The following is a 27,648-nucleotide window of genomic DNA, read 5'->3' as shown; positions in this document are numbered from 1 at the left end:
GCATGATGCAGTTATGAACCCTCCTTAGACTTCAGGTCAAGGATCTCTTCCTCAGAGAAGATCTCCATGGCCTTCCATACAGCTTGGGCCTTCCCATTCCAGAATACCAGCTATGAGGCCCTTGATGCATTTCCAAGATCCAGATGTGCCTAAATTGCCCGCCCCCTGCCTCCATGGCAGCAGCAGGTACAGCAGCTGCTGACCCCTGCACCCTCGGACCCTCAGTGCCTGAGCAAGACCCACTGTGGGTCAGGTGTGTGATGAACAGTTAGTAAACGAGATAATGAGTGACTCAGCAGTGGCCGAGGGAGGCAGTTTCTGTCAAGTTACAAGGCAGAAAAGTGGCTTGCCCTTTATTCTAGAAACGTGTCCAGAATCACCTTACTGGTGATTAGGGTCCCCAGGGAGCAGATCCCTCTGGGGAGGGGATGAGCTGACCTGCTTTGGTAACTGAATGTTCTAAAGATGCCCAGCTGGATAGGGACGTCTTACTCAGGCTGTGATGAATGATTTGACAGGAAATCCTGGAAAGTACAAGTTGAAATCTTAGCCCTGGGGGGCCTGTCAGCAGGTACAAGTCAAGTTCAGGTTTAGCTGTTATTGCTCAATCCAGAGATGAGATTTGCACAGTTCACTTGCTGCCTTTGTGCTGGACGAGAGGTAGGTGTCGGGAGGTCACAGGGTACCATCGTGTCACTTCCTGGGCACAGGGATAGCCTTGTGTCACTATGGGACACCCGCGTATCCACAAACACACAATTGTAGCTCCCACTCCTAGCTGTGTTCCCAAGAGACACGAAAATGGGTGGACATGAATGTTTCATAGCATTATTCACAGCAGTTGAAAAGGGTGGAGGCCCGGCCAGTAAGTCTCCACTTGGAATATGCACATCTAATGTTGGAGCACTGGTTCTCATCCTGGCTGCTCCATTTCCAATTTAGCTCCCTGCTATGCACCTGGGAAGGCAGAGGAAGATGGCCCAAGCACTCAGGTGCCTCTCATCCACATGGGAAGCTCAGGCTGAGTTTCTGGCTGCTGATTTTGCTGTGGTCAAGCCCTGGTTCTTACAAGCATTTGGGTACTGAACCAGTAGATGGAAGATCTTTCTGTCTTTCAAATATGAAAACAAATAAGTGAAAATGTTTTATTAGAAAGTTACAGTCAAGCCTGGCACAATAGCTCAATTGGCTAATCCTCCCCTTGCAAGCACCAGGATCCCATATAGATGCCAGTTTGTGTCCTGGCTGTTCTACTGGGAATGCAGCAGAGGATGGCCCAAAACCTTGGGACCCAGTACCCACGTGGAGATCTAGAAGAAGTTCCTGGTTCCTAGCTTCTAATTGGCTCAGCTCTGGCCATTGTAGCCATTTGGGAAGTGAACCAAAGGAAAGATTTTTCTGTCTCTCCATCTCTACTTAAAATCTGTCTTTCCAATAAATAAACCTTTAAAAAAGAAAGCTTAAGTGGAAGTCAGCACTATGGCATGGCAGATAAAGCTGCCACCTGTATTACAGTATTACTGCTATTTCATATGGGTGCTGGTTCAAGGCCCATTGACCTGAGAAAGGAGCATAAGAGGGCCCAAGTCCTTGGGTCCCTGTGTACACATGGGAGCCCCATAAGAAGCTTCTGGCTTAGGCCTGGCCTGGCTGCAGCCATTGAAGCCATCTGAGGAGCAGATGGAAGATCTCTCTGTCCTTCTCACTCTCCTGCCCCACCTGCTCTCTCTCTCCCTCTCTCTCTCTCTCTTTCTCACCAATCTGCCCTCTGCCTTTCAAATGAAGAAAGTTTAAAGAACATTGACAAGTGGAAACAATTCAAGCATCCATTGAGCAGTTGTGGTGGGTAAACAGCACATGAACACGAGCACAGCCAAGTCTGCTCAACTGTGAACAGCAGTGGAGTCGCACTGCATTCAACAGGAAAGGCGAGCCTCTGAAACGAAGGCGAAGAAAGATGAAAATAATTTGCTTGTGCTGTTATAATGTGATACAAACCCGACCCAACTAGTCCAGCTGCAGAGCCTTGGCTGTTTAAGCCTGGAGCTGAAGCTTAACCTCAAAATCTTCACCTGAAGGTTCTCATGGGCACCCCAGGTAGAGCTCAATTCTCCTCTCTTCTCTGGTTACACGCTCACCATCCACCTAACTGCTTAGGCCAAAAGCCAAGGGACATCCTGGCATTCACATCCTGGTATCTACCCCACTGGGATTTTTGTTTGTTTAAGGATTTATTCATTTTTATTGGAAAGGCAGACTTCCAGAGAGAAGGAAAGACAGAGAGAAAGATCTTTATCTGGGCCTGGAGTGATGGCTTAGTGGCTAAAATCCTTGAACTGCACATGCCAGATCCCATGTGAGCATTGGTTTGTATCCTGGCAGCTCCACTTCCAATCCAGCTCCCTGCTTGTGGTCTGGGAAAGCAATAGAGGACGGCCCAAAGCCTTGGCATCCTGCACCCATGTAGGAGACCTGGAAGAAGCTCCTGGCTCTGGCTTTGAATCAGCTCAGCTCTGGCATTGTGGCCACTTGGGGAGTAAACCAGAGGATGGAAGATCTCTCCTTGTCTCTCCTTTTCTCTGTAAATCTGCCTTTCCAACTTAAAAAAAAAAAATCTTCCATCTGCTGGTTCACTCACCAAATGGCTGCAACAGCCATAACTGAGTCAATCTGAAACCGGGAGCCTCTTCCGGCTCTCCTACACTGGTGCAGGGTCTGAGGGCATTGGGCCATCTTTCACTGCTTTCCCAGGCCACAAGCAGGGAGCTGGATGGAAAGTGGAACAGCCAGGACATGGACCAGCAACTATATGGGATGCCAGCACTTTTAGGCGTAGAATCAGCCAATTAAATCATCACACTGATCTCCCCTCTTCCTGATCCTAGTGGTTTTACCTCTCAATTATTTCCCCCAGCTGCTGGCCCTACCCAGGAATCATCTCCCTCTGGGACTGCTCCAAAGGAGTTCTGCTCTGCTGTGCTCCCCACCCTCTGACATCATATCGATTTCTGCAAACATGAAGTAACTCTGGTAGGCCTCTGCTGAAAGACCTTTCATTGCGGAATGAATAGAAGTGCAAGGAAATCTGACCCCCGCTCACGGTATGTTATCTGACCCAGCCTATGTCCCACTCTCGCCCTCCTTCTGCCCCAGTGACTCTTGCCTGCTGCTCCTCAAACCTCCGAGCTCCCTGTGGCCTCAGGCCCTTTGCACTCACCTGGATTCCCCCCTCCCCAGGCTACCCTGTGTCCAACTTCTTCTCCTTCAGGTGTCCGTTCCCATATACCCTTCAACCAGACCCTTCTCAACCATTCTTGCCCCAACTCCGTTCCCTTATGTAGTTCTAGTTTCCAAACATTCTCCACTCTCCAGACTTACCTGATCTAGTTATGCTGATCCAGTTAGGGGTGTTTCTGGACTATGTCTTAGCCCTGCTTTGAGCCATCGTGTGATGGCCATTATCCCCAGTACCATGAGTAGAACCAGGAGACGGCACCGGCCCAAGGTGAAGGCAGGTGGGTGATAGTCCAGGCCGAGACGGACCCTGAGGAGGTGGCTTTGGGAAACAGAAGCACTTAACTGGGGACTGAGCGCAGCCTGGGGGGCAGGACGTCTGAACCAAGACATGGAGGATTTAGGTGTGGACAGTAGGAAGGACTGCAGTTCGTTAAAACAGGAAGGAGTTTAGTATAGGCCTCCACACACTGTGAAACCGCGGAGAGATCTGAAGGTCAAAGCCCTCAGAAGAGGCTCCTCCACAACTCACCCCAGAAGCAGGCTGCCAAGGGAGCAGGAGACCCTTGCTGCAGCCCCCACAACCCGCGTGCGCACGTGGAACCACACCGTGCCTGCCACAATCTGTACAAACAAACCCACCACCCAGACCATCGCCACAGCCATAGAAGAAAACAGGCAACTCCAGATGGTGCCTGTCGACAAAACTATCTCACTTCTGCCTTCTGGTGTTTGTATGTGTCCAGTTGGCCAAACCCATCATGCCCAGAACCCTAGCTCCAAGCAAAAAATCATCTGCGGCCCTGGGATAGATAGCACAAGGTTGGGAGAAGGGGGTTGATGGATCTGTATGGACTAAACTCAAATGCATCACTGGTGACTGTCAGGATGTACCCATGTGCCCCTGCTGTATGCACATGCGGAGCCCTGGTGGCATGTGTGAATGGATGTGTGTGTCCGTGCCTCTGTGTGATAGGAAGCCTTTGGGACCTGAGAAGAAAACTCCCCTTACTAGAGCCAGAACCCCCAAGGCCATTTGTCCAAGAAGGGAAACAGGCTCATCCCTTATTTTACTAACAGGAGAAGCCAGGCCAGAAGATTCAGAGCCCTTGACCAAGGTCACCTTGAGTGCCAGTGGCAATGGCCTGACTGCTAGGCAGCTCCCAGGAATAGGGTCTGCAGTGTCACCTGAGCTATGATCTGAATCCCAGGGAGGGCTTCATCTCGGGGTCCGCCCATGCTGGGCACCTGCCTCTGAGGTCCCCAGTAGGACCTGCAACCTGGGCATGGTCCTTCAGGAACCGCCGACCAAGGGTGGTGGTGCAGGTGCAGGCTGCCAGTGCCCATCTGCAGCACTCCTCTGTCTAGGCAGGCATAAGCTCAAGGGTCACCAAGCAGCTGGGAGTTCAACGGAGGCCAGGCCCTGGCAGGTGTCCTGACTATGTCCCATGGCGGTGACCCCTGACCTAGCAAGGTTGCACAGCCTTGAAGGGGCTGACCCCAGGATTTGAATGCAGTGTAGGCAAATTAAAGTCCATGCTTTTGGAATACAGCAGGCAGCCCAAAACAGTGTGACTTGGGTGTTGCCCAGACTGTCTCCAAAGTCTGGGCTCCAGCCCTCAGTAGCGTGGACCCTGGATGAATCACAAATAGCTCCTTGTCTTGATTTCTGCATGTGTAAAATGAGGCCATGGATATTTCCTTGTGGTGGGGATGAAGAGTTGGATAAGATAGTACATGACCAGGAAAGCATCTGGAGGAAGCAGCGAAGTCACTGCTTGGGACACTTGCGTGCCACATCCAAGTGTGTATGGCTCGAGTCCAGCTCCTCTGTATCCAAACTACCTTCCTGCAGCAGGTGGTGGCTCAAGTGGTAGGGGCTCTGTCTACCCACATGGGAGACCCAGATGGAGTTCCTGGCTCCTGGCTTCAGCGTAGCCCAGCTTTGGCTGCTATTAGTATTTGGAGTGACCAGAAAGATGGAAGACCTTTGTCTCTCCCTGTCTCAGTGTCAAAGTCTTCTCAATGAGGTGCAAATAGATAAATAAATTATTTCTAAAAACTCCCTGGGTCAGTGCCATGACATAGCAAGCAAAGCTTCCACCTGCAGCTCCAGCATCCTGTATGGGTGCAGGTTCAGGTCCTGATGGCTCCACTTCCAATCTAGCTCCTTTGCTGATGGCTGGAAAGGCAGCAGAGGATGATCAGTCCTTGGGCCCCTGCACCCATGTGGGAGACCCAAACGATGCTTATGGCTTCAGATAAGCCCAGCTCTGGCTGTTGCAACCATTTGAGGAGCAAACTAGCAGATGGGAGATCTCTCACTCTCTCTATCTCTCCTTCTCTGACACTGTCTTTCATATAAAAATAATTAAATGTTTTTTAAAAACAGATAAAAGGCATAAAGAGAGTAGAAAATAAAGAAAAAGAAGGTTCCTGACATGATGCAAACCTTATCAAGCCAGGAAAAGAAAATCATTGAAAAGAAAAACAACAAGAGATGGTGCCTGGGGGAGGCTGGGTCAGTGCCGGGCATGCAGGTTCTCAGTCAAGGTCAGCTGTCATCTTGGCCCCTCCACCTGCCGGCTCTGGCAGCTCAGGCAGTAAGAGGGTGAACGGCTACTCTTGGGTAGATGGACAGCTATGTACACAGGCAGAGGGGCTATTCAGGAAGGCCCCAGGCACGGGGGTGCTCACAGGGCCCACCCCAGATACCCACCCCTCGGGCTGTGCTGGCTCTTCAATCAGTTCCTCCTCTGCCCCTTTTACGCAGGGACTCCTCTGTTCCACCCTCAACCATGCAGGACTTCCATCACCTGCTCACACCCTCAGCACTGCTATTGCTACCCACAGGACACTGTCTGGCCTCCTCTGTGGTCCCCAGGGACCTGTGCATCTCAGGCCCAGCCCTCAGCTCCCAGTGTCATGCCTGGACTGCCCACCACCCCTACACACTGCATTTCCAATCAGACTTGGACCCCACACCCTGGCATGCACCTGCTACCTCTACTGATGCGTCATCGGTCACAAGGGGGTCCCCCTTGTCACACAGTGATCCCACAAGTCCCTGTGCTGCCTGTACCCACCCCACAATCCAGGAGACCTTGAAAGTCAGCTGTGTCCCTGGCCAGCCCTTTTCATGATATGACAGTGGAGAGGTGAAAGGGTTGCAGGCAACGGATTGCATTCTAAGGGCCCTGGCAAGGAGCCTGCCCATCCACCTGCACCACTGTGCCTCTTACATATGGGCATCGAGCAGCTCACTGAGGACCCACTGCTTCAGACGTTCAAGAGAGCTGCTCTATGCACCTCAAACAGCCTGGCCATGGGTAGCACAATGCCCATTCTGTGCCCACTCCGTGAATGCAGGGAAGGACACATCCAGGCCCACAGGAGGTCTCACAACCACCATGGTGTAGCCAATCTGACCAGCTTGGTGGCCTCAAAGCTTGGCTGAACCTGCTCTCTGCCTGGCCAGGGTCCCTATCCCAGTCAGATGCCACAGTGATGCCAAGCTCTTCAGGAGGAAGGTGGAGGTGGCTGGGAGGTGGGCAGGACTTCAGATGGGCACTGGGAACAGGGTCTCCAGGCCAGCCCATGGTGTCCTGTCTCAGCCCTCCTCTTCCCCAACCCGGCTCTGGCCTCACCACCCCTGTGCAGGGTCCCTGCTGGTCCCCAAGCCTTCAGGCCCCTTTTCTTTCTCTGATCCACAGATTGTCTTCCCCAAAGCTATGGTTCACCACGCCCCAAGATCCTTCCCACCCCACAACCCACCTATGGCCTCCTCAGATCCAGCATGCCACGCCATCCCTCACTGGTCGCAGACACAATGGACTCTGCAGAATGTGAGGCACGCCTGGCGGCTTGTTTATTGGAAAGAGTCTTAGAGACTACATAAGGCACATGTGGCTGGGAAGGAAGGGTGGGTGTGCCCTGGGGATGCAGGAGTGAGCATCTCGGGGCTGGACCACGGAAGTAGTCAGAAGGGGGCAGGGTGGGCAGGGTGGCAGGAGGCGGGGCTCGGAAGTGAGCCTCTCTGACCCAGAAGGCACTAGAATGGGAGTGATGGTGTCAGGTCAGAGGAGAGTCCTGGAGGTGGGATGGGGCGGGGCTCAGCCTGGCCGATGGCCATTGGGGGCCGGGGGAATGGCTGTGCCCGAGCCCCGAGGCTCTGTGGCAGTCTGCATGGGGCCGCCTCAGCTGAAGTCCCGGTTGGGCAGAAGCATGGGAGCCACCAGTGTCCACAGGTAGAGCAACAGCCCTGCCCAGCTGGCACAGATCTTCACCCACACAGCGGTCCACGTGCTGACCATCTTCCAGGCCTCACCGGGTCTGCAACACAGTATTGGCCCTGTGAATTCAGCCCCGAGCTGTGCCCAGCCCTGTGACCCAGCTGTGACCCCCCTTATGCTAGTATCTCATCAACACGTTTGACATCTGGTCTTGTGACCCTGGGCATGCCACTGACCCTCACCTCAATTTCAATCTTGACCTCAGTTCCAGATTGTGAAGTTGTGACCTGGCTCCTGGTCCCTAACCTTGCAATCCTAATTCTGTGAGCTCACTCTGGGACCCTGGAGTTTCTGACACTATTCTGCTTCTGACCTTGAACCCTGACTCTGCCCCTTGGGTCCTGTAATTCAGTGCTGGCCTCTGAACTTGGTACCCTGACTTCTGCCCTTTCATCTTGTCATTTCAACTCTAGACATATCAACTCCTAACTTCAGTTCTAAGCAAATGATGTGGATCATGTATGTGTGAATGTGATGTGCACATGTGAGTGTGTACAAGTGTATGTGTGCCAATGTGCATCGTGAATACGGTATGTGCATGTGTGTGAATGTTTGAGTGTGCACATGTGTATCTATATCCATGTGTGTGAATGCACTGTGTGTATACATGTGTGCACGCTACAAAACACCACAGTCCCAAGTCATGTGGACACCTTCGATTCTGCATGGCCCCAATCTCAAACCTAGATCTCTTAACTCCTGCTGTTGACCGCGGGACTTTGCAATTCTGAATCCCAAATCTGGCCTGTGATCCACCCCTGCTTTGTGATCCTACACCACCCCTGGAGGGGTCCAGCCCTGCACCCAGCAAGCTCCACTTCTCTCATTCTTGAAAGGGGCAGCAGCTGAGGGTTGACAGGGACACTGGGACAGGAAGGGACAAGTGCCATGGAGGGCGCCATGCAGACCCCAAGCAGGCCATCAGGTAAGCTCAGAAAGGGGCGAGAGGAGAGGAGAGGTGAGGTACATCCCCTGGGCACCAGGCTCTGCCCTGGCCCAGCCAGGATCCACGCACCTGTACCAGTTGGTGAGTGTCATCATGATGTGCAGGGAGGCCAGCACCAGGCAGAAGTGGAAGAAGGAATAGCTGTAGGTGACGCCATCCTGCTCGTTGTCATAGGCTCGGTGCTCGCAGGCCGCCACCTGCTGCTGCTCCTGCTGCGTGGCCTCCAGCATGGCTGGGCTCTCCTCCGTCTGCATCAGGGTGTTCACCTGCCTGTGGTCCGAGGAGCGCACACTGTGGGGCAGGGTGGGAGAGGGGCAGTCAGGGCCGCTGCTGCCCACATGGACGGCTGGAGAGTGGCAGGGCAGAGAAACCCCATGAGCTGGAGTGTTGGTCTCAGAGCCTCGGACACCAATGACCTTGTGGATCAGCCCTGGACCCAGGAGTGAACCAACTGCTCTGGCTCTCAACTGTGCCTTTATTTCCTGTGTGACCTTGAGCAGGACATTAACCTCTCTGAGCCTCTGATTGCATATCTATAAAATCAAGGATACCAGCACCATGGTATAGTAAGTTAAGTCTGTGGAGGCGGCATCCCATATGGGTGCCAGTTCAGATCCTGGTTGCTCCACTGCCTATCCAGCTCCCTGCTAATGTGCCTAGAAAAGCAGTCAAGGATGGCCTAAGTGCTTGCGCTTCTGCAACTATTTGGGAAACCCAGATGAGGCTCCTGGCTCCTGACTTCAGACTGGCTCAGCCCCTGTCATTGTGACCATTTGGGGAATGAACCAGTAAATGGAAGATTTCTCTCTCTCACTCCCTTTCTCCTCTGTAACTCTGCCTTCCAACCATAAAGAAATCAAGGGTACCAGCACCTCTTTGTCAAGGCTGTTAGGTGGTTAGTTAGAATAATGATGGGCCATGCCTGACACGGAGCATTTACTACATAAACAGCCACTGTTCCTCTGCTACCCTGGAAGACACCTGCAAAGCACCATAGCAGGTGCTCCAGGCACCACCGTGTCATTAAGTAGCAGTGCTCATGTGCTACTAAGTATAAGTCGTCCTTTCATTGGCTTATAGGAAAAGAAGGATGGATTTCTGTTCACCCATTGTCTCTTTTCCCTTCAAGTTTGGACTGACATAAAGGAATCAGGATCGGTCATGGTAAAGTCAAGTCCTGCCTCCACTTCCTAAGCCAGACTATGACAAAGTCTGGAGGTTCCCAGCAACCTTTGGCAGTTTGAGGTCCCTACGATTTTAAATAAACTATTATGATTTCAAAAAAGGTAAGAAGGGTGGGCACCATGGTGGAGGAAATTGGGCATTTTCAGGTGATGTTTGTGAACTGCTCAGACTGGACTTGGAGAAAATGCTTTGGAAAAGGTCAAAAAAACCACTCCTGAATGTTCTAGCTCAGGGCACTGTGGGCAGACATGCTGCTGTGAGGGAAAAGGCACTGCCTTGGGAGAGTGGAAGGCACAGACTGGGGCCCCAGGAAGCAGCCCTTGAGTGCACAAACTCCATTCACACCCTCACCCATGGTCATGACCCACAGGCTCAGGTGAGAGCCGTTCCAATCTGTGCAGCCATGCGAACGTTCAGCTGTTCAGCAAACACGTTTCAGATACCTCCTACCCACCAAGTTCCTTGCTCACTGTTTTAACTCATCAACAACCCAATGAGATAGGTGCCATTTTTTATCCCGATGTTATTCATAAGGAAACTGAGGCATAGGCAAGTTCAGTGACCCACCCAGAATCACACACCCAGTAAGTAACAATGCCAGGTTCAAACGCAGGTACACGCTAGAGTCCACATTGCTGAGTATTTAAAAATGTTCTCATGCTTGGTGGCATGAGGCGCAGCTGTTAGGACACTACCTGCATTGCGCATCAGTGCCTAGGGTCAAGTCCCATCTCCATCTTCTATGCACGAAAACACATCTTGGGAGATAGCAGGTGATGGCTCAGTGCTCGGGTCCCTGCCACCTACATGGAAGACCCAGACCAAGTCCCTGACCCACCTCTGGCTGTTATGAACATTTGAGAAGTGAATGAACAAGCAGATGGGAAAAAAAATCTCTCTCTTCACCTCTTTCTCTCTCTGCTGTTCAACTGAAAATAAATCCATTTCTTTGACAGCACTGGGAGAGCTGCCCTCTCGGGAGATCGTGCGGCTCCAGTCACCTCCACTAGCAGGCAGGTTCTCACCCTTCTCTTACTGAGAAGCAAACAGGCTCAAAAAGGCCAATTCACTTACCCTGAGGCACACAGAAAGAGCCTGACCCCACAGCCACATGCACATAGCTGAGCTGGGGAACAGCAGCCTGCTATGCAGGAAGAGGTCCTGGGTCAGGTGGCAGGGCCTAGCCCACTCTGCTGCCCACCCACACTATCCCCTCTGAAGGAGTCAGGGGCTGCATGTGCTGCTTGTTGAGGGCACCTTTCAGTGTGATGCCGCAGCTCCCACATCCTTCCCTCATGGCCAGTCATGGTCCCCTTCCCAGAGAGAAACCCCTCCCCCCGCTGCCCCCGGGCGCACCTGATGAAGAGGGTGCACAGGATGAAGATGACCAGGCCCACGATGCTCGGAGCATCCCACCACTGCGTCTCATAGCCCTCAGGGCCTGCCAGCACCGAGTCATTGCCAAAGCTGGTCAGTAGGTGCGGGTTGCACTTCTGGTCTGAGGATTGGGACACAGGGACACTTAGCTCAGGCATGTTGAGCCCAGGGAGCAAGGTGGCACTGAGGCTGAGCAGCACCCACCTAGTGCCCTTGAGCCCAGCTGAGACCCCTAGCAGATAACATGGAGAGCTCCTAGACAGAGGATCAAGTCTAGCATGGGCTGCAGCAGGGCTGGCTCTGCAGTGACAGTAGGCACCCAGGGTCCAAACTCACCGGGGACATTGGATAGGGCTGACCAGGTGACAAACATGGTATACAGTGTGACCACCGAGGCCTGCAGTAGTCCTGAGTTGGGCTGGGCATCCTGGAAAAAAAACATTAATCGGTGAGACCAGATAGGGGATGGCTACTTTCACCAGCCACTCCAGGACATCCCTCCCCACCCCATTAGGCCAGCTAGCACTCTGCTGGGTCCTAATTCCTTCTTCTCTTCACTCTCCCTGGCGTGCCTGGCTCCCACCGTGCCTGCGTACAGCCTGTTGTGACCCCTGATCTTCTGCCTCCTTTCTTTGTAATTCTCCAGGGTGTGGCACCGTGTCATCAGCCATAGCAAAAAGGTGCATGCAAGGACTTGACTGTGTTTGTCGCCCCCACCCTCTGCCCTTCGCACACACTTGGACATCAGCGTGGATGTCCACAGCTGAACACACAGGCTCAGGAGCCAGCCCGCCAGGCTGCTCGCCCACCTCGGCCACTCCCTAGCCCTGTGACCTTGGCTATGTCTCTACTCCTCCAGGCCTCCAGCTGCTCACCCGTAAAGTGGGAATTCTGATGGCCCAAGGACCAAATGACAGGACAGATGCCTGAAACTGTTGGCAATCATAATTAACCTTCCTCTTCTTCCTCACTGTGAGGGCCTGACCTCTGGAGGAGGGCCCTGGGCCCAGGTAGGTGCCACCTGATCACCAACTGCTGTGTGACCCAGGACAGAGAAATCACCATCTCTTGGCTTCAGCCTTCTCTGACCAGAAAGGAGGGCTCTACTTTTGTTCTCAAAACCCATGAAGATGAGCTGGGGTCAAGGTGTCCCCACCACGTGGCATGCCAGTATTTCATAGAGGCACCAATTAAGGACTTGGCTGCGGGCTCGGAGGCGTGGCCTAGCGGCTAAAGTCCTCACCTTGAAAGCCCCGGGATCCCATATGGGCGCCGGTTCTAATCACGGCAGCTCCACTTCCCATCCAGCCCCCTGCTTGTGGCCTGGGAAAGCAGTTGAGGATGGCCAAATGCATTGGGACACTGTACCCGCGTGGGAGACCCCGAAGAGGTTCCAGGTTCCCGGCTTCGGATCGGCGCGCACCGGCCCGTTGCGGCTCACTTGGGGAGTGAATCATCGGACGGAAGATCTTCCTCTCTGTCTCTCCTCCTCTCTGTATATCTGACTTAGTAATAAAAATAAATCTTTTTAAAAAAGAAAAAAAAAAGGACTTGGCTGCTCCACTTCCAATCCAGGTCCCTGCTAATGCACCTGGGAAAGCAGCGGAGGATATTCCAAGTGCTTGGGTCTTCCACCCACGTGGGAGTTCCAGAAGACGCTCCAGACTCCCAGCTTCAGCCAGGCCTAGCCCTGGACGTTGATATATAGTCTCCCTCTCCCTCTCCCTGTGCAACCCTGACTTGCAAATAAATAAATAAACCTTTAAATAAAATCCCCTAAGCTACCTCTAAAATGCCTGGGATCCCTAACTCAGGTACCTGGGACTCACAGGGAACCAATGATACTTTCCTCTGGAATGAGATTACTTTGGGAGACCCTCTCCCCTCTTTGTTTCAGACAGTCCAGGAGTGGAATTGAATTGAATTGAAAGTAGAATTGAATTTATCAACACCTCTTGAGATATTCAGGACCTTTTGCTCAGGAAGTGCCTAATATTAGCGTAAAAATAAACATGATGGAAATAACCACAAATAGAACTAATGTCAAGAGGGAAATAAGAAACACCCGCTCGTGACAGCTCGATGGCCAGATGTCAGGAACCACGCTAAGGGCTCAGAAAAGACTTCACTCCTGAGACTAAATCCCCACAGGCTGTGCCATTTCCCCATTTCACCTTTGAGAGAGCTCAGAAAGGTTACGACACTTTTCCAAAGATACCCAGCACGCAGGTGTGAAAGCCCAGACTCATTCCAGGGTCAGGCTCCCTGCAGAAAGTCCCATCCTCTGAGAGGCTCACCTGGACCTTGGGCAGGACAGCAACAATGGACACAGACACACAGAGGGCCAGGTTGAGGCCTATGAAGGCCTTGCCCTCGTAGCAGCCGCCGGGCTGGGTGTAGTAGATGAAGAACAGCGCCACGGCCGCCACAGACAATGCATAGAAGAGGAAGGTGAAGAAGAAGAGGCCTGCATGGGAGGGGCTGTGAGTGGCTGGGTCAGGAGGACCCCCACCCTCCCCTCCAGGGGCCCGCCGGGTGATGTCAGTGCCCCCACCACCCTGAAATAACACCCCACCCCCCAACACCACCACTGTAAAAAGGTGATAGTAACAGCATGGACAAGGAGGCCATGCCTGGCAGAAGCCGAGCTGCAAACACAGCTCAGCTAGAGTTCTATGTGCAGGAGCCCCACCTGTTCAAAGAGGGTGGGGACCTAGTGGCCCCATGAAGGCCTCACCCTACGCAGCACAGCCAAGTGGCCCCGGCAGGAGCCCCTGGGGTTCTCACATCAGCCAGAGGTGGTCTGGGCTGCACTTGATGGTTCCCATGGGAACCACTGGACCTGACCAGGTCAGCTCTCTTCCAGTGCCCAGGGCTTGCCTAGCATCAGCCACCCCTCCCAGTGTCCCACTTCAGCTGCCTTGCACAGCTCATGTTCTAGGACCCTTCAGGCCCCCTGCCAGCTTCAGGGACCCGTCAATCCCTCCCTCAAGAAGCTGGGGCGGGGCAGCACTGACCTGCGTACCAGGCCCGGGAGTCACACTCCTCCGCCTTGCTCAGCCACCGCTGGTTCCAGGAATGTGCAAAGTCAATGAACAGCAGCAGCTGGATGAGGATGAAGAGGAAGGAGCCCACGACGCCAAAGTAGAACCAGACTGTGGGCGGGGAGGCAGGGAAGGACGATAAAGCGGGGAGGCCCCCTGGGGGAGCAGCAGCACTGGGGAGTCCCCGGTCCCTCATCCACCCATCCCAGCTCCTCCGGGCACATGGAGCCCAGTCTGGCCTCAGGAAGCCACTGGCCAAGCACAGGTGGGGCAGGGGCTGCTTCAAGCCCACCCAGGGCCGTGACGCCCAGCAGTAGCCCACCGTGGCAGGCAGACCAGGAAGCAGCCAGCAGCCTGTGTGTACCATAGCCAAGAGTCGCCCCCACAGCTGCCCCCCTGCCCGCAGCATCTCCCCCACCCCCGCCTGCCTACTGTTCGAGAAGGAGCCATCGGGGATGTAGAAGGCGCCCACGGTGATACCCACGAGGATCAGGAGCTTAAAGAACCAAAACCTACAACAGGAGGAAGTGGGGAGATGGAAGCTGAGTGGGAGAAGGGACATGAAAGTCCAGGGCCTCTCCCTTGGGAAGCAGAAACTCGGAAAGGCAAATGGGGGGGGGGCTTCCTGAAGATGTAAGGGGGCTTCGAAGTCTGTCCCAACCCTCGGAATACCCCGAGAGGCAGAGGGAAGGAGCATGCTGGGGCAGAGTGGGCACCTGCGTTCTAGCTAGCTAGGGCGTCCCTGAAGTGCTGCTATGTCTCAGGCCTGCTGGTACCCTTTCTGAGCTTTGTTTCTACATCTGAGAAATAGGTTGCTGTACGCTCATGAGTTCAGTGGCTGCAGGTCTGGAAACCTGAAGACAGGCAGAGGAGTGCGGAGAGCCATCAGAGGCAGGGTCCTGGGGTGCAGACGGAGGGAGATGCCCCCTGCCTCACCCATTCTGGATGGCCGCCCGGGGGTCCCGGCTGCTGCGCACGCAGATCATGAGGAGGGTGAAAAGGAAGAAGAAGGCTGCCGTGGCGAAGCACATGCGGTAGACGGCGCGGTGGCCTAGCAGGGAGCCACAATCAATGTGTCCCTGAAGGACGACAGGGACCTCGGTCCCGTCCTCGCATACCCAGGGCAGCTGTGGAGACATACAGGATGGCCCGATGGTCCCAACCCACCAGGTCCCTCCCTGGACAGGAGGGTTCCAGTGGCCTCCACCTCCATGCTCCCCCCAGCTCCACCCACTCCCACCAAGCCTTGGGCTGCAGCTATTCCCCGGAACCTGCTGATGGCGCTCACACTGGCTCCCTCCTGTCTATTCCCATCCTCCTCCCCTTCCTCCTCCTCCACCTCCTCAGCCTCTTCAGTCTGCAGCCGGATCCTGTCCTGACTCCTAACAGCAGAGCAGGCCCTCTCCTCACTCCTGACTGTAGGAGTGAGCACTCGCATCGCCACCACCTCCCCAGGGGCGCACACAGACTCCCGCTTCCATGGGAGAGGCACTTGCCAGCCCCGTGCAGGAGCTGAAAAGGTTAATTCCAAGGCAGGAAGACCATTCCCTGGGCTGGAGTGATTAGTGAGGTGTCCAGGGCCGGGAGGAAAGGGTGGTTGGAGCAGTTATAGCATAGCCACTAGGGACACCTACAATCCCGTATGGATGCCGGTTCAAGACCTGGCTGCTCCATTTTCCACCCAACTCCCTCCTAACACACTTAAAAGGCAACAAGTGATGGCTCAAATAGTTGGGTCTTTGCCACCCGCATGAGAGATCTGGACTGAGTTCCCAGCCCCTGGGTTCACCTTGACCAATCCCTGGCCATTTCAGACATTTAGAGAAACCAGTAGATGCAAGCTTTCTCTCTCTCTCTCTCTCTCTCTCTCTCTCTCTCTCTCTCTCTCTCTCTCTCCCTATTTCTCTCTTTGTCTTTCAAAACAAAGAAGAAAAAGAAGAAGAAGAAGAAGAATCATCCCGTTATGAGGCTCAACTCCCTCACCCTGCCCATTCACCCTTAGATTGTTGAGACACTCAAACCCCTGGTCAGCTGTCAAATCCAGAGCAGCTTTGGCATTCCAGCCACCAGCTGAACAGGCAGCCTCCTGCCACTCCCACCCCTGAGCCCTCCTGGCCCCTCCAGGCCTCCAGATCACTGCCCCTGCCCTCAGCCCCGGCCTCTCACCTTGTGCAGCTGACTCTCCACGCTGGGGCTCAGCATGATGATGCACACCAGCACCCCCAGGAAGAGGAAGGCGGTGAAGAGGAGGCGGCTCACGGTTGAGTTGCGGCTGGAGGGGCAGCAGCTGCACAGGATGCAGGGTGCAGAGCCACAAAGGCAGGACACCTATGGACGGAGAGGGGGTTGCGCTGTCACTCTGCCCCGCCCCCTCCAGTCCTGCCCAGCAGAGCCGCAGCCTCTCCACCCCACCTACTACCTGCCCACGGCCTTCGCAGCCTGTGCCCACCTTTATGGCCCTAGCCTTTATGGCTTCCCAGCCCGAGGGGGAGGCTGAGGAAGCCCAGAGCCTGGGTCACAGAGCACCAAATGAGGGTCAAACCTTGGTCCCTCTCGAGGAAGACTGTGGCTTTGCAGAGAGGGCACTAGAATCAAGCTTTTTCTTACTCAAAAGAAGGGAGAGTGGTTAAAAAGTAAAGATAAAAATAAAAAAACAGCAGGGGACTAGTAATAAGCAGTGATTTAAACCTCTCCCCCACGAGGTGGTCCCTGTTTTGTTCACTGGCACTGGCATCCCAGTGTGGGAACCATGCCCAGCACACAGGAGCTCAGAGACTCTCTACTAAATGAATATCAAGGCTTTGGCAAAATATCCAGCACACATCAGCTGATGAATGGAAATCATGAGCAGCCCTTTCCCGCTCTGGGACTATGCCACCTGCAGACAGCAGGTGGCAGTCTAGCCTTTCCCCTCCCCAGCACTCTACGAAGGGCAAACTGTCAGGCTTCCTGGACTGAAATCCATCCCAGGGTCCACAGACCAGGGCCCACAAAGGTGGCTCAACTCACTGAGTCCCCTCCCATAGCCAGGCTCTGAGGAAACAGCATCCCCTTCCCAATCCATTTGGTCCAGGGCAGTTCTCCCCTTAAGCAGCCCCAGTTCCCCACCCTCCCAGAATTTCCATGGGGGGTTTGGGTGCCATGGGTGCTGGACGGGGGTCTCACAGGCACGATGGGGAGGAAAGTTATCAGGGAGCTCCCCTGCACTGACTGGGAAAGGGCAGGCACAGTCAGAAGCAGAGAACCACACCTTGCAGGACCCTGGTTTTCCTCCCAGGAGGAATGGCAGCTGCTGGAGGTATAGAAATAACTGGTGCTGAACGACCCATCGTGAGGAGAGCTGGCTGAACAGAGTCCCTTGCTCTCCTGTGACCTCCTCCCCCCTTTTCTGGTCTGTCCCCTAGGCCCACAGCACACTCTCCTTGGGGTTCCTACCATCTGTCTCCCTCTGTCTTCTCCCCTAAGCTGGGCATGCTTTCTTAGCCCGCTCCTCCAACTACAAGGTCAAGTACAGCACAAAGGCTAAGTGAGTGCTTCTGGAATTAAATGGAAACCGTATAACCCAGATCACTGCCATTGGTCACATCTAGCAATGTCTCTTCTCTTCTCTCTCTCTCTCTCTCTCTTTTTTCTATGTTTATTTCCATCTACTTGAAACGTAGATGAACAGAGGGACTGAAATCTCCCCATTGGCCGGTTCACTCCCCAAACACCCACAACACACAGCGAGGCCAAGCCAAAGCCAGGAGCCCTTGATGCAACCCAGCTCTCCCACGTGAGTGACAGGGACCCAAGCACTTGAGCCTTCAGCTGCTGCCTCCTAGGCACATCCGCAGGAAGATGGATAAGAAGTGAAGTAGTCAGGATTCAAAATGGCGCTCCCATGGGCGAGGCAAGCAGTGGCTTAACCTGCTGGAGCACAATGTCTGCCCTTCCAAGAGCTTATGGTAATCTCTTGCTGCTGCAACTCAAGCCCTGGCTCCTAACTGTGGCCTTCCTCTAGGATCAGGGAGGAGGTCTGAGGGGATAAGGAAAGGGGTGTTTGGAGACTGCAGAGCGCTGGTTATCAGACATAGCAGGTTAGTACCCCTACTATGTTCCATGTGGAAAGTAAGACCAGCGAGGTCAAGAGAGTTGCTAGGGGCCAGCACTTGTGTTATAGTGGGTTAAACCACCACCAGTGATGCCAGCATCCCATAGAGGTGCTGGTTCAAGTCCCAGCTGCTCCACTTCTGGTCCAGCTCCCTGCTAACACACCTGGGAAAGCAGCAGAGGATGGCCCAGGTGCTTGGTGTCTGTGTCCATGTTGATCTGGAAGAAGCTCTGGGCTTGTGACTTCAGCCTGGCCCAGTCCTGGCCATTGTGGCCATTTGGGTAATGAAAATAGCAGATGGAAGACCGCTGTCTTTCTCCCTCTCTCTAAGTATGCCTTTCAAATACATAAAACAACACTCTACAAAAATAAAGGACACTGCCAGAGAGGCAGGCATTTGGCACAGCAGTCAGGAAGCCATTTTGGGACACCAACATTGAAGGTGTCTCCACTTCTGATCTGGCTCCTTGCTGATGTGCCTGGGAAGGCAACAGAGGATGGCCACAGTGCTTGGGGCCCTGCACCCAAGTAGGGGACTAGGATAGAATTTCTGGCTCCTGGCTCTGGCTTGGCCCATCCCTGGCTGTTGCAGCTATTTGAGAAGCACACCAGCAAATGGATGATCTGTCTCTCTGTGTCCCTCTGCCTTATAAAAGAAATAAAGAAGATGTCTAACAATGAAGCTTGCCAGGGGTCTCACAGCTAGTCAACTACGGCCCCAAAGGACTTAGGTGACGGCTGCCATTTGTGCAAGCCTGCTCAGTCTCAGGCATTGTGGTGAGCGCTATACATGAAGCCTCCCATCTCCACTGCCCTCTCATCTATGAATGGGGAAACTGAGGCAGGGGACACACCACAGAGCAAATGAACTCAGGTGTATGTGCATGGCCAGGCTCCATCACAGCCTCCACTACCTCACTGAGCACACTCACTTAACTTACAAACACCCCTGGGGGATGGGGGATGGAACCAAGCAGGCCAAACAGCATGGAACTCAGGGATCACACCCCAGGGACCCAGACCCTGACCCTGCCCGTGTCGCCACGTCCACTGCACACACAGGGAGCTGGGCCTTCCCTCTGCTCCTGCTCTTCAGGATCAAAATCCATGTACTCCCAACCCCGGACACCGCAGGCTCCGTCTCCAAGGGCCTGCTCACCAGCTCCATGGCACGTTAGGAAGGTTCAGACCCCCTGGTTCTTTCCTCCCATCTCTGCAGCAGCTCCTCCAACCCTCTCCTACAGGAAGCCCAACCCATGGGAGTGTAGACAGAGCTGGGTTCCAATGCGCAGACCCACAGAGATCCCCATAGGGAAATGAAGAATATCCCTGTGCATATCCACCTGTCACAGTCCCCCTGGTGAGCATTCCTCTCCCAGTGGGGCAAGGAGGAGGAAGCACTTGACGTGGATACAGTAGATAGTGTGTGAGCTACTGGAACCCAGTTGACATTTATAAACTTCTTCCAATTTTCAATGAAGAATAAACCAGCTGAAGTAGGCACAAAGCTTTGGGTTTCATGGCATTCAGAGAATGTCAAGGAACTGCAAATGATTTAACTGTCCAGCTCATGGCATGGTACCGGGTAAGACAAGACAAAAGTCGCCAGGCTGTTGAGTGACATGTCCTGGGGTTCACGACACAGACCCTGCAGCTGGCCATACCCTGAGAGCCCAACCATGCCCCTCCTGTCCCACATGCCCTTGGGGACAGCAGCTGGGGAAAGTCAGAACCCATGACAGCCATGATAGCCATGGCAACGAAGCACTCCATTGCTGGCTGAATAGATAAACAGAACGTGGTGTCCACACACAGAGGAATATTACTCAGCCTTCAAAAGGGAGGAAATTTCAACAGGTGCCACAACACAGAAAAACCCTGAGGACGTCAGGTAACGTAAAATGAGGCAGAGAAGGATACCACAAATGACCAGGTCCACAGGGAGAAAAGCAAAAACAGGAGTAGTTACTGCTCAAGGGGAGTGTCAGTCTGTGACGACGGTAGAGTTGTGGAGCTGCACGGGGGTGACACCATCGCAGCCAGGCGATTGTCCTTAAGGTCACCAGAAAGGGCTGTGACAACACCCTTGGGTCATGGAGATTTTACCACAGTTTCTTCAGAGAAAGAAGCCAGTGAGGGAGGACAGGAAGCCAGGAGACAAGGCACACGACCTCCAGCGACCTCCCCTTGCCCAGAGAGAGAGGAAGCAACTAGAGTGGCAATGAAAGTTAGCAGCCAAGCTCCCCATGGCCCAGGCCAGTAAGCCTGAACTTTATCCCCGGGGGCAGTGGGGAATCATTGCAAAAGAGGAATATCATTGATCGGCAGTTTTAAAAAGATGACTTGGGCTGCAGGATGGACGAGAGATCAGAGTGGCATTGGTGCCCCAGGGAGTAGAGGGAGTCAGGGCTCTTTTCAATCAAGATGAGAACTGGCACTGTGGACAGAAGGCAGGCGGGTTCTGCAGTCATGAGCCCTGGCACTCCACCCCACCCCTCACCCCACCAGCTAGTCCTTGCTCCTAACGGGCTCACCTGGGACAGGTAGGCCCACAGCACATTCGTTCCATGGCCATGTTCAGTGAGCCTGCCTCCTGACGTTCTTTACAAGCCCCTTGAAGACTAAAGGACTGTGATGTGTGCTTTGTCACCATCTAAAGGCAAAAGCCAGAACACGGTTGCACGTGCCACTGCGAAAGTGGTTGAGCCACGCTGGGATCAAGCCAGATGCTGGGCACACCCACGGAGGCCCGCTGACTGCCCCGGGGTGGTGCGGCGTCACAGGTCCTCATGTGGGCTCTGTCAGCTGGCACCACAATCTTGATTGTTTCTCCCTACCTCCACCTCTCTTGAAACTCACTTTCTTCTTCTGTAGAATGGGACCCTGGGACAAGAGAGCAAGGCAGCCCAGAGCCCAGATGTCACAGCCAGAGAGTAGTCCTGGCTTGTGCCAACTTCACCAATTCCTCACGTGTGGCCAGAGCTGCCTCCCATCCTTGGGTGCTGCTGGAGTGGCTGTCGCACAGCAGTTTCGCATGCCACCTGGGCTGCCAGGCTTCTGTCTGTCCCTGTTCGTCCTCGCAGCATGCCAGGGGCAGGGCCCCGAGCCTGTCCACTTCACAGACAATGTGACTGTGCAGGGAGGGACACAGAGAGGCAGAGGGCCAGGCCAGGCCTCAGCAGACACCCATCTATAGTGAACCCTGAACCTCCAAGGCCCCTCATAAAAGCTGTAAGACACAATGGGCAGATGCCAAGATGCCACCATTGGGAGGGTACCAGCATCTTCCCCAGCAGTCTGTGTAGCCACAAACAGTCCTCCCAAGGGGCACTTCACACCTAGACATTTCCCCTAGACCAGGATGCTACTGGTATCCAGTGCTGCTGGTCCCCACTCAGTCCTGTGTGGATCCTGGACATTTGCCTGCCCTCTCTGATCTGGCCTCTTCATCCGTGAAATTGGACCATCTGAGAGAAGGGAAGGAATGCACAGAGAACCCACGTAGTGCCTTATGCCCCAGGTCCTAGTCCTGCAGTGGGGATGCGGTCAGCGGTAGCTGTTGCATGGGACACCAGTGGGGAACAGCTGGAGGGAGAACAGCGAAACAGCACAGCTGAGTGGCCCAGACCAGCGCCCGGCTCGGTCAGCACCAAGGAGAGGAGGCGAGGAAAGGACAGGCTGCTTACACAGCCTAGATCCTCACTAAGCTACCTCCCGCCCCTGCAGCCCAGCCCTGAATCAGCCCTGTCCCCTCTGGTCACCTGGCTGTGGGGAGGGTGGGAAGGTGTGGATAGAAGCCGGACCCAGGAATCGGATCCTTCTCCCAACTGTGCAGCTCCCACCCATCAGCTGTGCAGCATCAGACCAGTGGGCTGGCCTCTCTGGGCTGCATCTTCCTCTTCTATAACCTGAGTATTTGGTCTCTGCCTAGGGGGACTTCATGACTCAGCCCTGCCCTTGGCTTGGTGTTCCTCCCTGGGGCAGTTCTCCACCTTCCTTTCCTTGATAACAGCAGCTCCCACGGTGTGCACCACCCACTCCCTGTAGGGACAGCGTTAATTCCCCCACAGCATGCGGAGGGAGGCTGTGTCGCTGGTCCCACCTCACAGATGGAGAGACCAAGGCACAGAGCTGGGTGGGTCAGCTCTCATGCCCACTCTCCTAGGCCAGCCCAGCAGGGCCTGCGTCTTGCCCAGGTGCAGGAGGTGGAAATCTAGTCCACGGGGGCACAACCCCCCCATACACACATACACTTCAGGAAGCAATCCACAGCTTCAGCCCAATCTTGAATTTTTGGGCAGGGACAAATCAGGCTGGTAGTGCCTTCTGTATACACGCACACAACTCACATACACTCAAACACACACATTCATAGGCACATACATAAGCACACGCACACCCACATACATACACAAGCACACATGTGCACACACATACTTCACTGATGGGAACTGGAGGCTCACTCACTCAGGACAAGAACTGGCCCTCGACCCACACCACAGACCCTCTGCGCTCATCTCGTTCTGGAAGAGGGCTACCAAAGGCAGCTCTCTCCCCACGCCCACTCCTCAGCCCGCAAGTCGGGGACAAAGGAAAGCTAGTCCGAGCTTTCCTCCGCAGCCCTGGCGCCCCTCGCGGCTCCCCAGCCTCTTTGTGTGGGGCCCGTGGGGGAGGGGCTTCCTGAAAGAACCTTAGATTTAATGAGGGGAGGAGGGAAAGGAGAGAGGGCTGGGAGAAAGGAAGAGAGGGGCCTCCGGCTGGGGTCTGGCTGGCGCCCCTCCCTTGTGCTGGCTGCAGCCCCAACTGTGCTGGCCGCCCCTCCCCCAGGTCCCCAGCCCAGGCCACCAGGCATTCCCCTCTGCGTATCCAAACCTCCCTCAATTCCTGATCTCCCAAGTCAAAATTTTGCCCACACCGGGGTGGCACCGCAAGATGTCATTTCAGGGTGGGAGAAGAAGGCCGGGTGGGGGCTCCCTCCCCAGCCCAGCGCAGCTTCCCCTAATCCCTCCACGACCCGCGAGCTGTGAGCCGGGGTGGGGTCTGGAGATTGCGGGAAAAGTGTCCGAGAGTTAGCGATCCCCTGTCGAGGAGGCGGAGACCAGGACTCGGGACGCGGCTGGACCGATAGCCAGATTCCGAACTCTGGAGTCAGACAGTGACGCAGGCGGAGGCGAGGAACGGACAAAGACTGTTGGAGGAACAAGCGAACCGAGCCAGGTGGACACGGGCAGACAGATCTACGGCCAGAAGGACAGAAGGACAGAGGGGCGCGCAGCACCAGGGACCGGCCGGTCACACAAAGAGTGGGCGCTTCGGGGAGAGGCGCGCCCCGAGAACCACTCCCACCACCAAGTTGGGCGCGCGGGGACGGGGTTCGCAGTGCTCTCCGCACCCAGCCCCGAGCCTCGGTCATCCCCGGGGTTCGGCAGGACGCCCATTCCACCCCCTCCCCGCGCACGGTGACACCAGGGGAGGGCACCCAACGGGTGGCTACGGGGCGCGCCCAGAGCCGGAGGGGTCCGAGGCGAGCCCGGCGCTAGCCGAGAAAGACAAGTTTGGAGGAAACCGATCAGAAAAGTGCGGAGGCGCGGGGCGCCGGGCTGGGACTCACGCAGCTTATCAGGGAGCAGGCCCCCAGGCAGGCCCCCATGGCGGCGGCCGGGGCGTGGGGCGCGGGCCTCGGGCCTCGGGATCCTGTCGAGCTCTGGGTGCCGGTGACTGGCCCCTCCCAGTCTCGGGCCCCGCCCCGGCCCCGGCCCCGCCCCACCTGCCGAAGCCGCTCGACACTTTCCGGCGGCTCTCGGTGCCTCCGCTGACTCACCTGAGACAGGTGCGCGGGGCGAGATGGTAGAGGCAGGACCGCTACTAGCCGAATAACTCGGTCCCACCGCTGAACGCGTGGAGCCCCTGCTCAACACGTAGGTGTTGCACGATGAAGAAATTTGGTAAAGAACCCCAGGGGAGTCACCTCCCCTCTCTGAGCCTCAGTTTCCCCAGCTGCAAAGGGAAGGGACGGTCGTGCAAAATGAGCAGGTGCTGGATGGATGCCAACCCCGTGGTATCTTGTCTCCTACAGGACCCCAGCCTCACATCAGTAGCCTGCTCATCCTCCCTCCACCTTCTCTTCAAACGGTACAGATTTCTAGCAGTCCAGGCCACGCCCTCTCCACGGCCACTCTGGTTTGGTACCTGGTCCTCCCATCCCTGGGAATGTCCAAAACCCGGTCTCGAACGAAGGAGGTCCCATTCCTAGACTCCCAACCCACTTCTGGGGTAGCTGGGAGGTGTAACTCCTTCCTCTCCCCTCACCCGCCAGCCATCTCCTCCACCAACTCCAGACCAGATAATGTCAGGGATGCTACCTGCCGGCCTCGCAGCTGGCCCCGGGGGCCAGAAATCCGGCTGGACTGCATGGCTGGGCGCGTCCCAGGACGCCAGGCTCAGCCACTAATTGTGTCAGGACAGCTCCACACCCCACCCCACACTTTCCCTCCTCCACATCCTTGTCCACACCAGGCCCGTCTCCTATTCCCGCTCTCCCCTTCAAAGACTTCTCATTATTTCCCAGTGGCTTTCCCAACCCTGAGGAAAACCAACCTACTCCTGCTTTTCTGTTTTCCAACTCACATGAGCCTCCCTGCAAAGCTCCAGCGTGCACCGGGCTTTTTCCCGGTAGCCTGGGGAAATAGAATCATTCCTCACTCCATCCCAGTCTACAGATGAAGAAACTGAGGTTCCAAGAAGGCAAGTAACATCTCCAGGGACCCCGGACATTGAATACACACTAGCTATGGTTACAATGGTCACCATAGTGGCTGCAGGCCACCTGGGTCAAAAGGGACAGAGCTGGCAAGCCGCTTGGTGTGGCCTTGACCCAGATTCCAAGGCTTGCTCCTGGCATCTTACAGCTTTGCTTGCGGAGTGGAGGTCTTTCCCTCCTTCTTCTTCTTCTTTTTTTTTTTTTTTTTAATTTTTTTTCATTGGATGGGAAGTGGAGCTGCCGGGATTAGAACAAGCGCCCATATGGAATCCCAGGGCGTCCAAGGCGAGGACTTTAGCCGCTAGGCCATGCCGCAGGGCCCAAGGTCTTTCCCTTCTATTGTCCCCTGATTGGAGTCCCCTGGGAGACTCTAGGACTGTTTAATTCCTCTCTGGCTGCCCCTTCCTGCCCTGGGCACAGGTCAGAGAGCCTGCCACACAGGAGGGCAGTAAGTGCAGGAAGAATGCTGAACTTTTACCAATTTCCTTATTCTGCTATGACCAACTGTCTGATCCCCAAACAGCTCCCCGCACCCAGTCACCTTCCACCCTGCAGTCACCGATGCCAGAAGCCACGGGACACCCTGAAGTCAGCCTCTTTGAAGTCCCCATCTCAAAGTCAGCTCCCTTGGATACTTCTGCCCCAGGAGCCAAATTTTCCTGTGCTCTGGTCCCAAGATCCAGAGGAGTGGCACCTGGGACTCTTGTCCTTGGTCACAGGCACCAATTGTGCTAATGCTGTCCTGGGTTGGGGAAGGAGGACCACACTGCACCTCTCATACTCCAGCCCCTCCCTCCTGATATAGGGAGCACCCAAGAAAAGAATACGCTGTGCCTGAGAGCAGGGAGGGATTGGTGTGGAAGAAAACCAACCCCGGTCATGAACTGAAAACTTCCAGAGTAAAGGTATCACTTGCCAGGCCGACACCAGGGCCACTGGGGCTTCTACATCCCCCCCCACACACACAATGCCCCGCAATGTCAGCTCAGGCTGCCCCAACTCACCACATTGCTTTGGTAGCTCTGTCCTGGTGACTCATCCTCTTTCAGTCTTACACTTCGCATCTGTGAAATGGAGAGAGTCGTTTCTGTAGTGGCTGTCTAAAGGGACCGTGCAGCATGCCGTGGATCAAGCAGCATCAACCAGCCTGGCACCTATCCCCCAGTCTTGAACCTGCTGCAGAGGCCAGTGCCCGTCACTCAGCCTGAATGCTCACCCAATCTCCTGGTCCCCAAAGGAAGCAGGTTTTGGTTCTTAGGTCAGATACACCAAAGAGTCTCCCACCTGCTGGCGTGTACCTGTTTCAACTTGGTGCTTGAAGAGCCCCTGCCTGGAACCCCACTGCCCCAGGACCTCCCAACCCACGCTCGCCCTTGTCTCTCTCACCATCCTGCTATCCATGAGGACTCAGACGCACCCTGAATTTGAGCCGCCTGTCCCCTGGGCCTCGGTCTCTACACTGGCCTCCACTTCCTGCTTCTGATTCATTTACAGAGTAGGACTGAGGCTGGACCTTATAAATATGCATGTAGGATAATTAGAGTTTGGGAGTTGGGGAGCTTCTGGGAAGAGGCGTTCCTACAGGCATCATCCATCCAGCTCTCCGCCTGCACAACACTCTTCCAACCCCAGTAGCCTATCCACCCAAAGGATGCATGGTAATTCAGGACAAAGACTGAAGTCAAATAATAATAATAATAACAACAACAGCAACAACTATGGCTTAAGTGTTTGCCTCCTGCCAGACACTCTGTTAAGAGTATCTCCTATATGATGCATTTAAGCTAGAAGCCATCCACCCATTTAGCAGATAAGGAAATTGATATTCCATCAGGCCAACAAACTCATGCATCAGTCTTAACTCCTGCTGCCCAGATGTTCAAGATCAGCCAGGAGCCCTGACAACTGAACCCCTGGCCACAGTGGGACCTCTCATAGATGAGCCCACACTGGTCTTCAGTGACCCAAAGTTAGGCAAGAGCTCTGTAAGTGACTCCCCGTGTAACATTGGAGACACACAAGCATGCACATACAGGGAGTGCTCATGGGGGCCCAGTATCTGGTGACACTTATTTGGGCCTGGCGCATGCACGGGGGCTTGAGGGTGCTTGGAGGGAAGCCTGTGTGTGACTGTGCAATGTACACAGTTCTCTGCTGATTTTGTAACTTTTTTTTTTTAGTCAACACTTGGAGGGGTGCAATGTGGGCCACGAGCTGGGGCTGCAGGTAGTAACTCAGTTCCAGCCCACGTGGAGCAGAAGCTCCACAGCACCCTGCTTCTCACAGCCAGGAAGAATCATTCCCTCTCTAAGGGGGGCAGATGGGATGAGAGAGGAGACTGTATTGAAGGTGGGAGCGGAGACATCCAGGTAGGAGACATCTAGGACCCCAGACTGACGAAGAGTCAGGGGCTGAGGATTCCCTTACCGGCACCCAGTGTCTGCTGTGGATGCACACTTGAGTGGGGGAGGGGAGCACAAGGGAAACAGGCAGGAGTGTGTGCACAGGTGGTCTCCGCCACCCAAGGGAGATGCAAATGAGAGCGCCTGGCTCCTAGCTTTGGTCTGACTCAGTCCCAGTGGCAGCAGTCACGTGTTATGCCTTCAAATAAACAAATCTTAAACAACAACAAAAAGTGGGATCGATGGAAGAACAGAGAAAGTGGATGAAGGATGGATAGGTGAGTGACGGATGTATGGATGGGATGGTAAGGTTGG

The 27,648-nt window shown here is 54.8% G+C and overlaps 1 protein-coding gene across 2 annotated transcripts; it reads right to left on the bottom strand.

The window, feature by feature from the left end:
- Window positions 1–7,166: 7,166 nt before the first annotated feature.
- SERINC2 (serine incorporator 2) lies at window positions 7,167–26,010 on the bottom strand. Of its 2 annotated transcripts, none has more exons than XM_058660821.1 (10): window positions 25,936–26,010; window positions 16,245–16,406; window positions 15,015–15,205; window positions 14,511–14,590; window positions 14,052–14,189; window positions 13,332–13,501; window positions 11,371–11,461; window positions 11,014–11,155; window positions 8,542–8,763; window positions 7,167–7,566 (listed from the first exon to the last, which is right to left on the bottom strand). In XM_058660821.1, the coding sequence occupies exons 1-10, from the start codon at window positions 25,993–25,995 to the stop codon at window positions 7,431–7,433; spliced, it is 1,392 nt and encodes a 463-aa protein (XP_058516804.1). In that variant the 5' UTR covers window positions 25,996–26,010; the 3' UTR covers window positions 7,167–7,430. The 2 variants fall into 2 exon arrangements, with proteins under 2 accessions (XP_058516804.1, XP_004591703.2); XM_004591646.2 differs by lacking the exon at window positions 25,936–26,010 and adding an exon at window positions 23,783–23,969.
- Between the last annotated feature and the right edge of the window lie 1,638 nt (window positions 26,011–27,648).

Source organism: Ochotona princeps, chromosome 2, assembly GCF_030435755.1.
Source record: "Ochotona princeps isolate mOchPri1 chromosome 2, mOchPri1.hap1, whole genome shotgun sequence".
Classification (NCBI taxonomy): Eukaryota; Metazoa; Chordata; class Mammalia; order Lagomorpha; family Ochotonidae; genus Ochotona; species Ochotona princeps.
This window is presented reverse-complemented; position numbering and strand designations above follow the sequence as displayed.